The 16880-nt window shown below is 34.2% G+C and overlaps 1 protein-coding gene across 10 annotated transcripts; it reads right to left on the reverse strand.

Annotated features, from left to right (window-relative positions):
- Positions 1–524: 524 nt before the first annotated feature.
- LOC105250784 lies at positions 525–16848 on the reverse strand. Of its 10 annotated transcripts, none has more exons than XM_025414223.1 (10): positions 16780–16848; positions 16466–16529; positions 9213–9592; positions 8331–8685; positions 6668–7191; positions 5531–6469; positions 5065–5171; positions 4710–4908; positions 3742–3969; positions 921–2123 (listed from the first exon to the last, which is right to left on the reverse strand). In XM_025414223.1, the coding sequence occupies exons 2-10, from the start codon at positions 16524–16526 to the stop codon at positions 921–923; spliced, it is 3996 nt and encodes a 1331-aa protein (XP_025270008.1). In that variant the 5' UTR covers positions 16527–16529; positions 16780–16848. The 10 variants fall into 10 exon arrangements, with proteins under 10 accessions (XP_019882942.1, XP_025270008.1, XP_025270007.1 ...); XM_025414222.1 differs by lacking the exons at positions 16466–16529; positions 16780–16848 and adding exons at positions 11185–11957; positions 13530–14104; XM_025414221.1 differs by lacking the exons at positions 16466–16529; positions 16780–16848 and adding exons at positions 11185–11957; positions 13384–14104.
- Positions 16849–16880: the final 32 nt, after the last annotated feature.

Here is a 16880-nt window from a genome sequence, read left to right on the forward strand (position 1 = left end):
ACTAATTGATTATATATATATATATATATATATATATATATATATAATCAATTATTTTTTATATATTTTATCAGATCATGACATCAGTACATATTACTAAAAGAATGATTTTTGTATATATATATATATATATATATATATATATATATATATACATATTACTAAAAGAATGATTTTTGTTTTGAATGTCATGATCTAACATGGCTACAATGGCGAGAAATTTTCTAGAAATGTTAATAAAATAAAAGATTCCAATCATTCAAATCATTATGACTATGCATACAAGGTACATGAGAGGTAGCACGTTCATTCGTTAGAACACGTAATTTATATATATTGATGCATATATGTAATTTTTGCATTATATAATTATTGCACAATATATATATATATATATATATATATATATATATATATATATATATATACACATATATATTGTGCAATATATATACATGTATTGTGCATATATATATATATATATATATATATATATATATACTATTTACCCTATAATAGTAAGATATAATTTTAGTGTGCTGAACTCTCTCTCTTCATATGTTCATAATTTACAAAACAAGAATATTACATAAATTGTGTATAAAGCACCATAATGTTACAATAAGCGTTTGTATTACAATCAGGCACATTTTATCACATTTGTAATGTAAAATCTGATTTGTGATCTTGCGATTGCAAGATAGAATACTCTTGCATTCGTTATTTTACTCTGACTAGAGAGATATATAATATATATAAATAACATATATAAGTTATCAGTGAAAATATACATATATCGAAACAGTAATACATCCATTCACACATTTTTTAGTTAGTTATTAGTTGATTACGAATATTATTCATTTGGCATGAGCATTTATTTACAAATCATCGATTTTCGTTATATTTTTATGATACTCTCAAACAAGTTTTTTCAGCTTAGGCATTCTTTTGGGGCACTTCTCCACATGAATATTCCAATGACGAGTTTGGCACCTCTCGTCGCAATAGAAGGCTGCTTCGCAGCCCAGGCACTTGAACATGGAACCAATTAGACCACAATTTGAGCACTCCAAACTGTTTGTAGTCTCCAGAGTGCGGTTCACTTTTCCTAGATGTGGCGTTTCGCAGTTACGATTCTCTTTTCTCGTGGATTCCTTGACACTCAACGTGCTGTTGGATGTCAAGATCGGAGTAGATTTGTAGGGAGTCGATGTGGCAGGTACCGAAGACGTTGATTCCTGCATATTGTCGCCGAAAATGGTGGAGGGCGGTTGAGAATAAGAGACATCATCCGTTTTCACATAAGGTATTCGGTCTAAAATGAGATTCTGTAGTTGGCAGTAACCATTGTTATTCAATCGCGTTGAATCTACGTTGACGCCAGCGACGGATTGCACCGGTTCTTGTGACAAGCGCTCGCGACTCGCAACCGCTGGTCTATTTGTTGCCATCAACTGTGAGGATTCGTTATCCATAACGCCACCAATACCACCAGACATTACCATTTCTGCATCGGTTCTACTGTATGATGGTAGAACCGTACCACCGCGTTGTCGGCCGAAGGAAGCTGCTGCGACCACCGCGGCTGCCGCCGCCGCAGCAACTACATCCGGGATCATTCTGTTCCTGCTGCATTGACCATTACTCGCGGTAGGATAGCCGCTTAGAGCGGTACGCGCTGCCAAGGTACCATGTTGCGCGGTGGCTGCTAACGGCGGAGGTGGCGGTAGCAGAAGCGATGGCAGACAGGCCGATGCAGTCCCATTCTGGGTGGCGGCTGTTCTCAATCTATGATCGTAGTCCAAGCCGGCGGCAGCGGCGGCGGCGGCGGCAGCAGCAGCGTGCTGATAACCACCCGCGGATAATGAACCAGGATACTTGAGGAGATCTGTAGCGGAGTAGTGGCGAGTTGCCGCGTCCTGTATGTGTCCAGGGAAACGCTTATCGAGATGCTGCATCTGACGAAGCGCAGAAGCGGGATGCTGCGGATCCTGTAACGGACTTATTGGATAACCGCTTATTGAGGATGGAGCGGGATGAAGGCGTGAATGATAAGAATAATCGCCATAGGGACATATTGCTGAGTGGTAACCGAAAGCCGCACCGCCATAAGGATCAATCTGCAAAGATAAATAAAGAAATACGTTATATTTATCGTATTATGAATGATGAAATTATATTTATAGTAAGCAAAATTCTTTCTATGCAACTGATTAATATATAGTAAAATGTTGATAGATGTTATAAATATAATACACATATTTCAAAAATATAAAATAGATTGTTGAGTGTACAAATTAGGCAGAAAAAACCACACAGTATTATTAGATTTTTTCTTGTAACCACCACATTGACTGAATTTTTTAATTTGATATAAAATAGATATAAATGATTCAAAAATGCAATTGGCCTCGGGAAAAGACACATATATTTTTTGCGCAAATGTAATAACATTTTGAGTTTAATATCCAAGTAAACACTGTTATATTAATATTATATAACGTATATATATTCAAAAAACATTCTGAAGACGTTTTTCCTGTCAAAGATGTCTTCGAAATATTTTTTTAACATCTTTTGGATATGCATGTGCAGAAATATTATTTTAAATAGGCAGTAAGGATTATTTCGCAATTTTAAATAATTTGTTTGAATTAATAATAATATTTTGAATTTGTGAGGATTGTGTATTAGAAATTAAACTGATCAAAAAGAAATATATTTTTAATTTTATGTTAGTATCATTCTTTATATGCATTTCATGGTAAAAAATTAAATACAGGCTAAAATTAAAAATCTGATTTTGCCATATAGCAGCAAGTGCGATGCAATATTATATATAAAATTCCGCATTATATATAATAGTAAACAACAGCAACTTAACATTAATGTTATAATTGCCCACTCAAGAATGTTACTATTACATACAAGGTGTGTCAAAAGTCTGGAAACGTCTGGAACCAATTATCTCCGAAAATAGAAGTCTTGTGGAAAAATGTTTCAAACAAATGTTGTAGGGTTTTAAATGACGCATTACATAATAATATTACTATGATCTTAAAGAATGTTTTTAAGGTCACGTGAAGGTAATCTTCAATTTAAATGGAACTTCTTATTTTTTATTACATATTCTTGTAACTTATCTCAAGAACTTTCCGAAACATTATAATAAAGTATTTTTTTATTGAGTATTTTTCGAGTTACGAGGCTTGAAATTTCTTAATTTTACATAAACCATAAACCATAATATCTAATATAATATTCATTTTTTGATTATCTTACTTTAATACTTTTATATATAAAATAATAAAAGGAATCAATTAATGTAAAGGAAAAACATAATTGTTTTTTAAAAAAAAATATGTAATTTGCAATTAACAATTACATATTTTTTTTAAAAACAACTATGTGTTTTCTTTACACCAATTGATTCCTCTCATTATTTTGTACATAAAAGTATTATAATCGAAAAAGTAAGATAATCGAAAAATAAATATTTTACTAGATATTTTATGGTTTATGTAAAATTAAGAAATGATTTCAAGCTTCATAATCGAGAAGACTCAATGAAGAAATACTTTGTTATAGTATCTAAATATCTTTATTTTTAGTATCTAAAAAAAGCATTAATCAAAAAATTCTCAAAAAATCCTATCAGATCGTCAATTGATTTGCACAGATAATTATCCTTAGTATTTTGTTTAATTGATAATGTGTCGAAAAATTATCATTTTTTACCGCGTAATTAGGTGGATAGAATTGAGTAACCGAGAGGGGAGGACAGATAGCTGGTCTCACTGCAGGTGCTGCGGATGATGCTGCCGTGTACAATTGTTGCTGACGTTGTTGATGCTGTTGACGCTGCCATCTTTCCGTATTCCATTGCGGTGCTACGTTAACTATATTGTTTCGTGTCGAATTACTCGGTGTGCTTCCACGGGTCTTTTGCGTTTCCAATCCGGGAACCTGCATACGCACAATCAGAAATTCTCAATAATCTATTTTATTATCAAAGAAAAGTAATCAAGCTTCTTGGTAAGAGATATCCAGTAAACACTGTTACATTCCTTAATGTTATATAGAAACAATAAAGCGTAATATTGCAAGTAACATACATTAGTGCTGCCGATAACTTACTGATTAATTGTAATTTCCCACTCAACATGTAATATAATGTTATATTGTTATTATATAGAATATTGTTCATATATAAAATTGTTAATTGAATAAATAAAATAAATTATATGTATTTAATTTACAAAAAATTCAAGATTTAATTTAGAAATTTCGATTTTTTGCTTTTTTGCTTCAATAATACGCAATAATTAAATTATTTTCCATTGACTCATTCAATTTCAAATAATTTGTTTAATATTTCAAATCCTTTGTTGGAATTATATTAGAAATACAAAAAAGAGATAGATATTTTAGATCTTGTACTAATACTCTTTATAAGCTTTATATCTAATTCATGATAAGAAATTAAATACAAGTTAGTTAAATCTGGATCTTTCATCGCGTAATAGTAAGTGTAGAAACATGTATATAACAATATATTGTAATAATAATATTTTGTTACATTATTGTTGCAAAATAATACGTATGATATATTGCAGTTTTATATCATATAGATAACTTCCATTATATTATTTGTTACTTCCACGTTATATTACTGTAACAAGCAGGATTTATGGAGATATACTAACACGAGCAGCTTCTGCCGTCGATGCTGTTGGTAAGGTAACTCCAGATTGTAATTTGGACTTGGATTTGGTAACCTGCTTTTTTGACATTCGCGCTACCCAATTGCCTAATGTAGGAAATTGTTCCGTCATGATGCGATTTCCGTCGTTTCGCTGACTTATAGGTTCTTGAATAATTTTGCTGTTGCAACTATTAGGCAAACTAATACGTAAGAAAAAAACGCGTGTTAAATTTGTATTATTATCTATAATATTATATTATTATACATTTTAATTATTATTTTTTTTTAATTTTGTATTAATAGAAATTAAATTTGTATAGCATGTATTTTATAGTATATAAAATCACAACACTTACACGATACATTGTTGATTCGAACTGCTAACTGTAGATCCAGATTGAGTAAATCCCAAGGACATTGCTGAATCTAATGCTTTAGGTTGATTCATGTTTGATGTCATCATCTAGAAGCATGTCAAATGCACTTCAATTTCTTAAAATTACTTTTCCAAAATGATTCAAGCTTTCGCAATAAAAAGAAATAAAAAATAGATTATTGATAGTAAATATAGAGCAATCTCATTTATTAATTACTCTAATTAAATTATTATGTGCATTAATTCGCAGAAAAATATTTAAAAGAAGAAAAGCAAGAAAAAAACTTAAAAAATGTCTATGCAAATTAATTTCAACAAATTGTATTAATTGCATATTTGTTTTATTTTTCATCTAAACATAAGTTTTTGAATTTTAGTACTTGATAACAATTTAATATATACAATAATTTTAGATAAAAGAGCAAGATCTTTATATAAGAGTTTACCTTCTGCGCATCTTTTGAATTCTGTATGACGCCTGTAAAAACGACGTTATCTCGCGCGACGGACGAACCATAATAATTTGACTGTAGTTGCAAGATATTAGTTACATTGGCGGTAGGTACTTGCGATCGTCCGGTTGCTATCGTTGACACAGCATCCTGCACAGCAGTGACCGCGCTTATGACCGCTTTATCCTCACGGTTGATCCTTTCTTCCGATTGATAACTTCCGTATTCCGTAGTCTTTTTAGTTTCTTCGACAATCGGATTGGATGAAGATAAAGCTTCGTTCGATCTCTGATCCGGTTCCTGTTTCTCGTAAACAATTTGTTTGCTCGCGCCAGTTTCCAAGATCTGCATTACTTCGTTAAGATGTCCAATTTGAGTACTCGATCCCTCCTTTGTATCTCTTACATCGCTTCCATCTATCTCGAGATCCATCGTTGAACCTATCGAAAAGTTATCCGAAGATATTGATGATGTTGCTTGATGAACGTCATCGAATGTTTTCGTATCTTCTGTGATTTTCTTCTTAATTTCCGGATTCTTCAATTTCAGCGAGGCCTCTTCTCTATCCCATTCTGCTGTACTACTTTCCACGCCTTCGATTTCGGACGATGAAACTGAAGATACAATTGTTGGTGCTCTTGTTACACGATCGCGAATTATCGTTTGATTCGTATCATCCATCTTCACATCCTTCTCGATTGTCGAGTTCGACGAACTGTCGTCTGCGTGCCAGCTCTTAGTGGTAGATCCAAGATTTTGTTTCATACACTCCAACGAAGTTGGTTGGATCGCGATATAAACTCTAGGTAACACCGGTGGACTATCTCTCATTGCATCAGGCGATTTACCTCTTTCATAATTGATAGGAGGTGATAGCTTCGGCGGTTCCGGAGAAGGAGATGGGGAAATACTGCTTCTGGATACTCCGTTTACCTTTTCAACATATATATACATCGTTAGTGGAAATGACATCATATAAAAGAATCGAAGAAATCTTCTATTATGCAAAAATTAAATAAAGTGAATTTTTATTCATCAAAAACGATTTCAATTACGCTCTTATCGACGAATAAAAAGATTATTTTATTTAAAAAAAAGAAGGATTTTGCAACAACTATTTTATCCCATTACCTGCACGATGTCACCATCAATGATTCTATTAACTGAAATCGAATGCTCATCCAATTCATAGTCAAGATCAACGACGATGTTATCATCGGTCGTTGATGGTATAGAAGCAGACAGTTTGCACAATAGCTTCGAGATATTCTCGATCTGTTTCTCATAGCAATTCATCATTTGACGCAGCCGAGTGCTATGCTGTGGGCTCATTTCGCCAACATTGTCGCACTCGACCATCTCCCGTGAGAGTTCCAATGCTTTGCCGCGTAATTCCCGCAGCTTTTGACGCAGCCGGTTGCGACGATATTTGATTTTGTAGCCGTCACTCTTCGACGAGGATCGCCGATTCTTATCTTGCGTTGACGATTCGCTAAGCTCGTTCTCCGAGATTACGCTGCTCCAGAAAGAAGTGGTGGAATACTCGAAGGGCGATTCCGGACGTGGCGTGGCGCCGGTGACAATGCGATAGTTGGATTCGTTCTCCGACTTTCCGGTATTCATCTCAACATTGTGATATTCGTTGGTAGTGTTCGCTGAAAATTAAATCAAACAACTATTAGATAATAATTTGAAAAAGAAAACTATTTTTAACATATCCACGCAAATACGACATTTTTTAAATGTTTAATTCTACGAAAAATTTCCGATTGTCTTCTGGCTATGAAGAATTTATGAATAAGATAAATAATTCACTTGGAATAAATAACACAGGTCTACAAAAAATGGGGTCATGACTGTTGTTGGGCAGCTGGGGGTCATTTCCGAAGTAATTTTCTGCGTAGAATCCGAATCTGAGGTCAGAATTGGTCCATCACGTCAGAATTTTGAGATATTTGAGATTATATACTCGAAAAATGGCTTTTTGGGCTACTTTTGAGGTTATGTACAGGATGCACAAAAGTTTTTTTAGCTCTTTTCTACTAATTGCATCATTTAGTACTACTCTTCTCCTTCAAAATGAGCTGTCGAATGATCATCTACGATTTTTCCTTGCAAAGTTACAGCCATTTTACGATAACATGATGAATTCCAAACCCTGCACCGTTATAGCCTAACAATCTCATGAGCATTCACATTAAACCTGTAAACTTTGAACTATAAACCCGAAAACCTGGATTGAAAACTGTATATATACGTTTTTGGGGACGCTGATGGAGAATTTGAAATCAGATCTTGAATTTTTAAAATCTGATTTCAAATTCTCTATCAGCGTCCCCAAAAAATCTATATATACAGTTTTCAATCCAGGTTTTCGGGTTTATAGTTCAAAGTTTACAGGTTTAATGCGAATGCTCATGAGATTGTTAGGCTATAACGGTGCAGGATTTGGAATTCATGTCATCTTAAAATGGCCGTAACTTTGCAAGGAAAAATCGTAGATGACCATTCGACAGCTCATTTTGAAGGCAAAGAATAATACTAAATGATGTAATTAGAAGAAAAGAGCTAAAAAATTTTGTGCGTTCTGTACATAACCTCAAAAGTAGCCCAAAAAGCCATTTTTCGAGTATATAACCTCAAATATCTCAAAATCCTGACGTGATGGGCCAATTCTGATCTCGGATTCGGATTCTACGCAGAAAATTATTTCGGAAACGATCCCCAGCTGCCCAACAACAAAACCTTGTAGACCTGTGTAATCAGAAGCATCGAATCTAAAAAAACGACATACCTTCGCGCACGATTTTTTTCAGTCTTAAAGGAGGCACGACTTTATTTGAAATTTCCTTCGTTTTTTCCCCTTCAGGCTCCGTCGTTGATACTACCACCGATGACGAATATCTTTTATCATCCCACACTTTTATCACCACGTGCTGCTGCGATCTCCTTTCTTCTTTGTCAATCAAATTATTCGAATAATTTTTAGAGTATTCTTTTAAAATATTCTTGACACGTTCATCGCGTACATAATTGGCATCCACTTCGTGAGATTTCCTCCGTTTCTTCACGTTTTTAGCAAGTTCCTTCTCGTATTCTCTGTCTCTATCTTCACCGGATTTTTTCTTAACATTGTTCATCTCTTTTGTCTGTAATAATAACAGTCACTAAGTCATACAATTATATTAATGATACGATATTTAAAATATCGTATAATTAAAATCAATAATTATTGATTGACTCTAATCTTCAATTTCGATCCGCGAACATATTACTTATTTTAGAATAGCTGTAACTATATATAACGAACTATAATAGAAAATAAATATATTAATAATCAAATAATATAATTAATATAATAATAAAATAATAAAAATAATATAGTTAATATATAAAACAAATATAAAAGAGCAAAATATTGATAATATATATTATTACACGAGAAATTATTTTAATAATAAATTTTAAATTCACAAACAGATAACAGAGAGACAGTTTATACAAATTCATGCAATTCGCATTGCAATCCGAAATTATTTTAACATAACGATAGAAAAGTCTCATGTGTATGTTAAAAATATAGTAAATTCAAAAATAATTGTTTTTTTACTTAATCTATTTTTTTTAAGAGAAAAAGAACTAAAAAACAACTTGATCTCCAAGTTTGCTTTGCTACCTGTACGGCGTTAGTTGAAATATGTGGTAGACTGTAGCGATCCGAGCGATCAATCGTGAATATGCCGTTTTCATTCTGTTGCCCAAAAGGAGGGAATTCGTTCGAATCCTCCGTCAACATCGAAGACGATATATCCGATTGCACTTCGACCATATCTTCGAGATTCGACGTTTGCGATTTTGACAATTTAAGTATCGGTGAACGCGATGTCACGAGCGATGCCGATCTTGTCGGCGTTGGGGGTGCCGGTCGGATCGGTAGGGAGCGATTAGGTTGCACGGGAATCACGCAAGGGCCACGATCCCTTAAGGCGGTCGCCAAACTGCCGCCCGTACCACGTTGCAGTCTGCTGGAACTGTCGGCTATCATGATGCGAGATTCTGGGAAAGAACGGAACTTAGAATTAGAATTTTTTCGGCATGACATAGAAAAGAATATACACTGGAACTTCTCACGAGTAGATTGGAAAGTTCTGATATACTTTAATGAAGTTACTTTTACTCTTATTTAAGTTCAAATAAGAGATATCAATTCATATGATAATTATTCGCGAGATTTGCATGAACATATCTTTTTTATACCGCCAGAAGAGAGTATTGCTTCTAGCTTGCATTGCTGCATGGCTGAATCATTACTCTTATTCAAGAACTTATTATCCAAGAATAGCTTTGTCGTAAAATATATTCTTCAGAAATATACTTTTGAAAGGTTTCAGCATAAACCACTTAAATTTTATAAAAAAAATTTTTTTATTTTCCAGGGATTTTTGTACAAAATTCTAGCTAAAGAAAATAATTTTTCTAAAGGTTTTTTCTAAGGGTTTTTTGGTTTCAACTTTCTAAAATAAATTTGTTTATTTTATATGCGTTTTCTTATGTTTTTCTGAAGGAAGAATATGGAATTACTTGAGTTTCAAATATTAAATTTGCAAATGAAAAAAAAAATTGAACAGTTTTTGTAAGATAAACATTTTCACTTGCATAATATTTTCATCTTTTATCATTAAAAATTATAATAAAGAATATGTACTGCATATATTTTATTAAAGCGTTATATAAACAGATTAAATAATTTTTATAAGATTTTTTGATACCATAAACAGAGATATATATTTACAATATATTTTAAATACATAATTCACACTAGGTTTATCGGTAGATTGCCAACTGCTTATAAGAACAAAATTATTAAAGAGAGAATTTTCTTTTAAATTTCTTGAATCCAAATAAAATTCCTTGATTTTTTCAAATATAAAAGAAATCCCTGAGAAGATTGAGACCAGATTTTCCATGTTTTTTTAAGGGAGAGGCGAGGGATAAAATCTCAATAAGATAATCCCCATCGAAAAATTTTCCAGAAAAACATTTTAAAATTTCATTGCCATATTTGAGATACATTCTATCGTGGAGACTTTCAATAAATTTTCGAGCAATATTTTCAGAAAATATGCAATTAATTTAATACATATCAAAATATAGACGGAAATTTTAATTTATTTTAATATATGGCGGTAGATAGATAGAAAGATAGACACACACAGAGAGAGAGAGAGAGAGAGAGAGAGAGAGAGAGAGAGAGAGAGAATTATATTTCTGACATTTTTTTTAACAAATCTAAAAATTTTCAAGCCTTATATTGCAATCTTATTAATATGATTTTTTACTTTTTATATTTTTTTCGTACCATGAAGAAACACATAAAAACGGCAAAATAATTTTCCGTGTTTATATTTCTCGAGCTTCAACAAAACAGATATTGGAATAGACAAGAAGAATTTGAATATCAATTTATGCATATGGCTGTTTGATATTGTACGATTTATGCAACTATTTGTTTTTACATACATACAGAGTACATATGACGACTTATCATATGTATATTCTTGAGAAAATATTGGACATCAAAATTAGTGAAGATTGACGAGGGGGAGGTAATTGCGTGAAACCGCTTTTGCTCATTATCACATTCTCACCCGCCATCTCTGAGTTCTTTTCGGTGCCGCCGAATCGCTTCAGGATCGTCTGCTTCCAAGTGGTTTGCTTCGATTCTTCGCTAGTCAGATCTACGAGAATCGGTGATTTCTCGTGTTCAATCGAGGCAACCATGGAATCTGTCTCGCCGCCGACAACTTCGGCTTCGTAATAATCCAAATGTTCCGTCAGGTCTTCGTCCTGATCCTCCTCCTCTTCTTCTTTTGTCTTACGTATTTTTGCGACAGCGCAATCTTGCTGCTGCTGCTGTAGCTGGCATTCTGCGCAATTTTTGCATGTGGAACACACGCCTTGCTTCTCGAATTCCTTCGAGCTGAAGATCCGTGGACAAGTCGGCCTTTCTTCTTTATTCCCGTCGCAGAGAAGCTCGACGATGTCGTAGACGACAACGTTGGAGTCGTTAACAGGGGAATCGAGTCGGGATAAATTGCTTTCGGGATCATTAGATTCATCGTGTGATTTTTTGTCGTGAGATATCATGACGTTAGGCCAGCAAGATGATTCCGTGGACGATTGATCAGATTTTTCTTTCGACGGTTTTTTCCTTCGCGGCTTTAACGTGACATCCGAGTGATGATCGTGTGATCGCATTGTCTTCTTTTTTTATTTCTTACGCGTTATAATTGAGCGACATGAGGAGGAATTTTTTGATTGTTCAGTAAATGGAATATATCGCTAGATTTCGTGTTCCGGTCGTATTTAAATTCATAGATGGAACAGCTCATCCCATCTTCCTTTCCATTTACAAGACATACTATGATAATAATTATAATTGAAAGAAGAAGAAGGGAGAGAAGAGTAATTAAGTATTAAAGAACCAACACTGTACTTTATCAATTTTGGTCGATGAAGTTGAACAAAGTCTCGCGACGCAAATAATACATATGTAGGGGAGAGACGATCGCTTCGTGAAAGGGAAGGCAATAATTGCAAAGCTTCGTGTGCTACATGTCAACTGTTCTAGATGGTGTTTTTTTTTCTTTCTTTTTTTCGTTAGAGTTTCTCTTCCTATCGATTTTTATCGATCGTTTCTCTTACGCGCTGTGCAATACACACGAAAAAGGGAGAAATTACGTTTCGCACGCGATGCACGCCTCTCTTGTTCCATTCCCACCCTCTCTCTCTCTCTCTCTCTTTCCCTCTCTTTTCTTTTTTTACTTGTTCGATGCATACACGCATTTTTCCTTTTTTTTACTGCACGGAAATTCACAATCGCGCCGAGTTAGGAAAAAGTTGAAAGCATAAGCCCCTCAAAGCAATCGAATATCGAAAAAAAGACTCTGTATTAAAAACTTTCGTCGTACACACGCATGCTTGTATAAAATATAATTACTTTATATTCAACTTAACATCGCGCAATTAGGCCGTGAATATATTTTTTAAATAATGGAATAATCAACACTTAAACAAAACTACCAGCAATAAATGGGGGGGGGGGGGGGAAACGAGTTCATCGTTTAAAATACGAAATACATCAGTATTCCCTCTATATTAAATCCCTATATATTAAGTTTACATTAAGTAGCTTATCATAATTATTGATAAAACAATTGATTGCATATAAAACAATTAATCAATTAAATGTTTTTTTTATTTAATTTGTTCCTTTCCATCGTCTCTCTTTTTCTCTCTTTTTTAATAAACGTTATTATATATATATATATATATATATATATATATATATATATATGTATGTATGTATGTATGTATGTATGTATGTATGTATGTATGTATGTATGTAGGTATCTTGGAGAGAGAAAGAAAGAGAGAGAGAGAATATTTAAAGAGCATAATATTCTTTTTCCATTTATATATTTTTATATATTTTTGTTTATATATTTTTGATATTATTTTTTTAAAATATAAGTATAATAAAATTTGTTAAAGATTACCAATTGTAAGAGAAGCTATTATAGTATTTTGACTTATTATACCAATTAAGAGACCGTGCATACATTTCATCGACTTTACATCGTTCGTGTCAGTTTCGATAATAAAAGAAGTATAGATGCAAATTATCTTTGCGTTGAGATATCGAATCGTTAAACGAATATCACGAAAGTGATACGATCGTGCATAATTATAAAATCGAGATGTTGTGAAAATCGGCAAATAACATTTTATTTGATTAATCAATTGTTCATCAATGTATATTACGTTAAAGTAATTTTTATACAAACACACAAATCGCGAATCAAAATATTTTTCCGCGTGATCATCATAAACACGTCGACTTTCGAGTGGAGATCTTTTTTATCACTTTCTATCGCTTTCGATCTTTAGCACCGACGAGTTAATATATACTTCACACCAAATCTTACGTCACCATATCACATTGCGCCAGGAATCACATGTCATCACCAGTCACCAATTGGAGACCACCAACCTCGCGATAAACTGTAAAAGATTAACAACGCGAAACCTCACATTTTTGTTCTTCTCTTGTTCTCTTCTTTCTTCCTTTCTTTTATGAATTTCTTTATAAGAACGCGTTTCTTATCTCTTCTTTTTTTATTTCAATTTTTGTCTAATCTTTAAGAAATTTTCCAATGGCATCTCAAAATATATCAACTCTGTAAAGTACACCAGAATTTTTAGCGACCATGTAGAAAACAGAATGCGTTCTGTTCTTGTCGACATCGTGGCGAATGCGAGCAAAATTTGCCACGGTGAACATCATCCTCCGTGTTTTGTGGAAACGCGATATACTGCGAACGATGGTACCTCAGACGTGTCACAAAGTTGCAATGTAGACTGTCATGCGAAGAAGCGGGCCCGTTAGCGAAGGGGGAGGGGGGAGACGATGAGAGTGGGTCGTGCAACATGTGCGTGTTGTATTCTTCTCCCCTCTTTATTTAACACCACACGCGTTACGACTAGCCTCCCTTTCAGGAGCCCTTCGATACACGACAGGCGTATTTCAATTGGCCGTTCAGGACGCGCATCTTCTGGCGCAGACGGAAGGACGAAGAGAAGGGACAGTCGCGAGTCGATCACATTAATGTCCCTCTGCAATTTATTTTTCTTTTGTTACGCACCTGCCCGACTTGAGGCATTTATTTCTTATTAGAATCGAGGACCGATGTTCACGAAATTTAACAATGTTCTGATTCTGTAGAAAGATATATTTCTCTCTTTCTCTGCAGCAAGTCTCTACGAATAGCGCTTGATATCTAAATGCTTGTGTGATTGTAAAACACGTTAAGCAACATTGTTGGGCGTCATGAGAGCCGTGTTAATGCTTCCTTTATCTACAATTTTATGCGGTTGTACGGCCGTTCAAGGATTAACGATAAGTCCATGATGATAAAAAAAAAATGGAGACCAAGCGCCGTCGTAAAACTTGACGCACACGCCCAGTTCTTCATTTTAATTTATATTTTTCTATAGCTCGATACACGATCATTTTAAATCAATTATTAGATTTTCAATATCGATCTTTTTGAGAAATGAAACAATTATTCCAGAAAGCTATTATCGAAAGATAAATAGGGCTATTATTTTCATAGGGTCGTCTTTTTTTATTGACCTTCGCCATTCGATGAGTTTTGTAAAACGAGCATGAAACTCGTTTACATAACAATGTCGTTCTCGAGTTGAGAAAATCGTTTCGATATTGTTGCAAAAAATGAAATTTCTATATATGTTGTTCTCCGTAAATTGAGGCCGGAGAACTTTCGAACGTGTATGGTCAATACGAAGGGGATAAACGAAGATGTACCCTTCGCGGATAATGTTAATGCAACGTGCATATAATCAGACAAGGAGAGAGAAAAGGGGGAGAGAGAGAGAGGGAGGGAGGGAGGGAGAGAGAGAGAGAGAGAGAGAGAGAGAGAGAGAGAGAGAGAGAGAGAGAGAGAGAGAGAATAGAACCTATTTGGAAAGAAGCTCTTTCATAATTTACATTCTTCCTCCCTCTCTTCTACGCTTACGCGTATCTTGGTGTACTTCTGTGTTATATAACTTCGTTTAAGAATATACAACCTAGTACCACCTCACTTGACATCTATAAGAGAGTGTCGTTTCTTGCCACTTTCCAGCCAATAATATATGTATTATAATTTCGAGGAAGGATCCCGAAGGAGAATGCACGAAAGATTATTTGCCGGAGAATATATGTATATTCCTTCATGCTTTTGAGACACGATATTGATTTGCTTCCAGCTTAATGGGGAATGGGGAATTATTATATATTTACAGCGTGTATAAGTATTGTTATTAGATTCAATTTTAATTAATTAATTTATAGGAAAAGGGGATGCGAGAGTGCAAGAGATATCGGCCGTTCCTTGAAGAGGGAAGGGGAGGGGGGGAGTCTTTGTTGTGACAACGCCAATGACGTTGTATATGTGCGACGATGTATGGCTACGCGATGAACACTATGTCTATAGATAGAGCTTTATGTGCGCCTTCGCTTCTCGTCACGATATCTACGTCCGTATGTATATAAGGGTCATTGACATCCTTCTTTCACAAATATCGATAAAATCCGGATAAGAAATCGGCATGAGGAAATCGTTAGTCAGTTCGTAATTCCGCTCACTTCGGAAAAGCTTCACCGGTAATATATCCATATCTGCGTTTATAGAATGTATAGTGCGCTTAATACAAAAACGGAGCCAATATTGATTGAAAACAAGTTTCGCAGAAAGTCCCAATGGATAGCTGATGAAATATCGCGATTTTGCGTTGATATGTTTGAGTTCTTATGACAGCAAGTGTCAAACGGCAGCAGAAGAGATTTCTTTCTTAAAGAAATGTGAAAGTGATTTCGGAGAAATATTGGAGTAATGAAGATGGGTTAACAAATGTACGATTGATGAACAGGACGAATGGTACAAATGATAATAGATAAAATGTATATTTTTTCTATAATGCGAATTATATTGACTTGTTTAAATATAATTTTTAAGTATAATTCTCCATGTCTAATCGCTCTTGTTTAATTAAACGAATTGAAAGGTAAAGTATACGCTTCGTAAATATTATGATCGAGGTTGGACAGTTAAAATATGGATGTTTCATTGAAAATATCGAGAAGATTGAAACAGAGGCACTTAATTATTAAATATATTTTAAATAAAAAAATATACGTGTACTCACCCGATAGAAAGGGAAATTTCAGAATATCCTGCGATTATCATTTCCCGATGATGACAGTCAAGCCATCATCTTGCACGCACATGATCTCCTGTAAACGGATCTGCACTAGGAGATCGGCGAATTGTAGAGTCAAACTCTCATACAAACATATCCAGTTACCTTCGTTGTTTAATCGGACTGCATTGTCAAAAGATTCACTTTCGATCCAATGTAGAGGCATTCACTGGCATATTTCATCACCAACATTATGTTTTGAAAAAAAAAAAAAAAAAAAAAAAAAATTATATTTACACAAATTAACAAAAATAAGGCAAGAGAGTTTTAATATTTATTTTTTGTTTTCATTGAATTTTTCAGGAAAAATAATGTATTTCTCTATATATCGTGAAAGACAAGCGTTATCGATAATCCATTGTATGTATATCACTTGAAGTCGTCTTGAAGCGGTCTAAAATTTATTAGTGTAATTTCACCTGTCTAAGGATGGGCGACGTCGATGCGACAGACCGCGATGCGCCGAAACCGGTGTGCCGCACGCGAGTGCGATTGTCGCGTCCCAAGGTACACATAGCAG

This window comes from Camponotus floridanus, unplaced genomic scaffold (assembly GCF_003227725.1).
Source record: "Camponotus floridanus strain SB8 unplaced genomic scaffold, Cflo_v7.5 scaffold8, whole genome shotgun sequence".
NCBI lineage: Eukaryota > Metazoa > Arthropoda > Insecta > Hymenoptera > Formicidae > Camponotus > Camponotus floridanus.

Excerpts from the sequence above, each read along its gene's own strand:
- LOC105250784 (XM_020027383.2), bottom strand. The coding sequence starts at position 11,794 with ATGCGATCACACGATCATCACTCGGATGTCACGTTAAAGCCGCGAAGG. Across the intron at positions 8,686-9,212 it reads TTTCAACTAACGCCGTACAG|ACAAAAGAGATGAACAATGT; the intron begins GTAGCAAAGCAA and ends TTATTATTACAG. Across the intron at positions 3,970-4,709 it reads CGACGGCAGAAGCTGCTCGT|GTTCCCGGATTGGAAACGCA; the intron begins GTTAGTATATCT and ends GTGCGTATGCAG.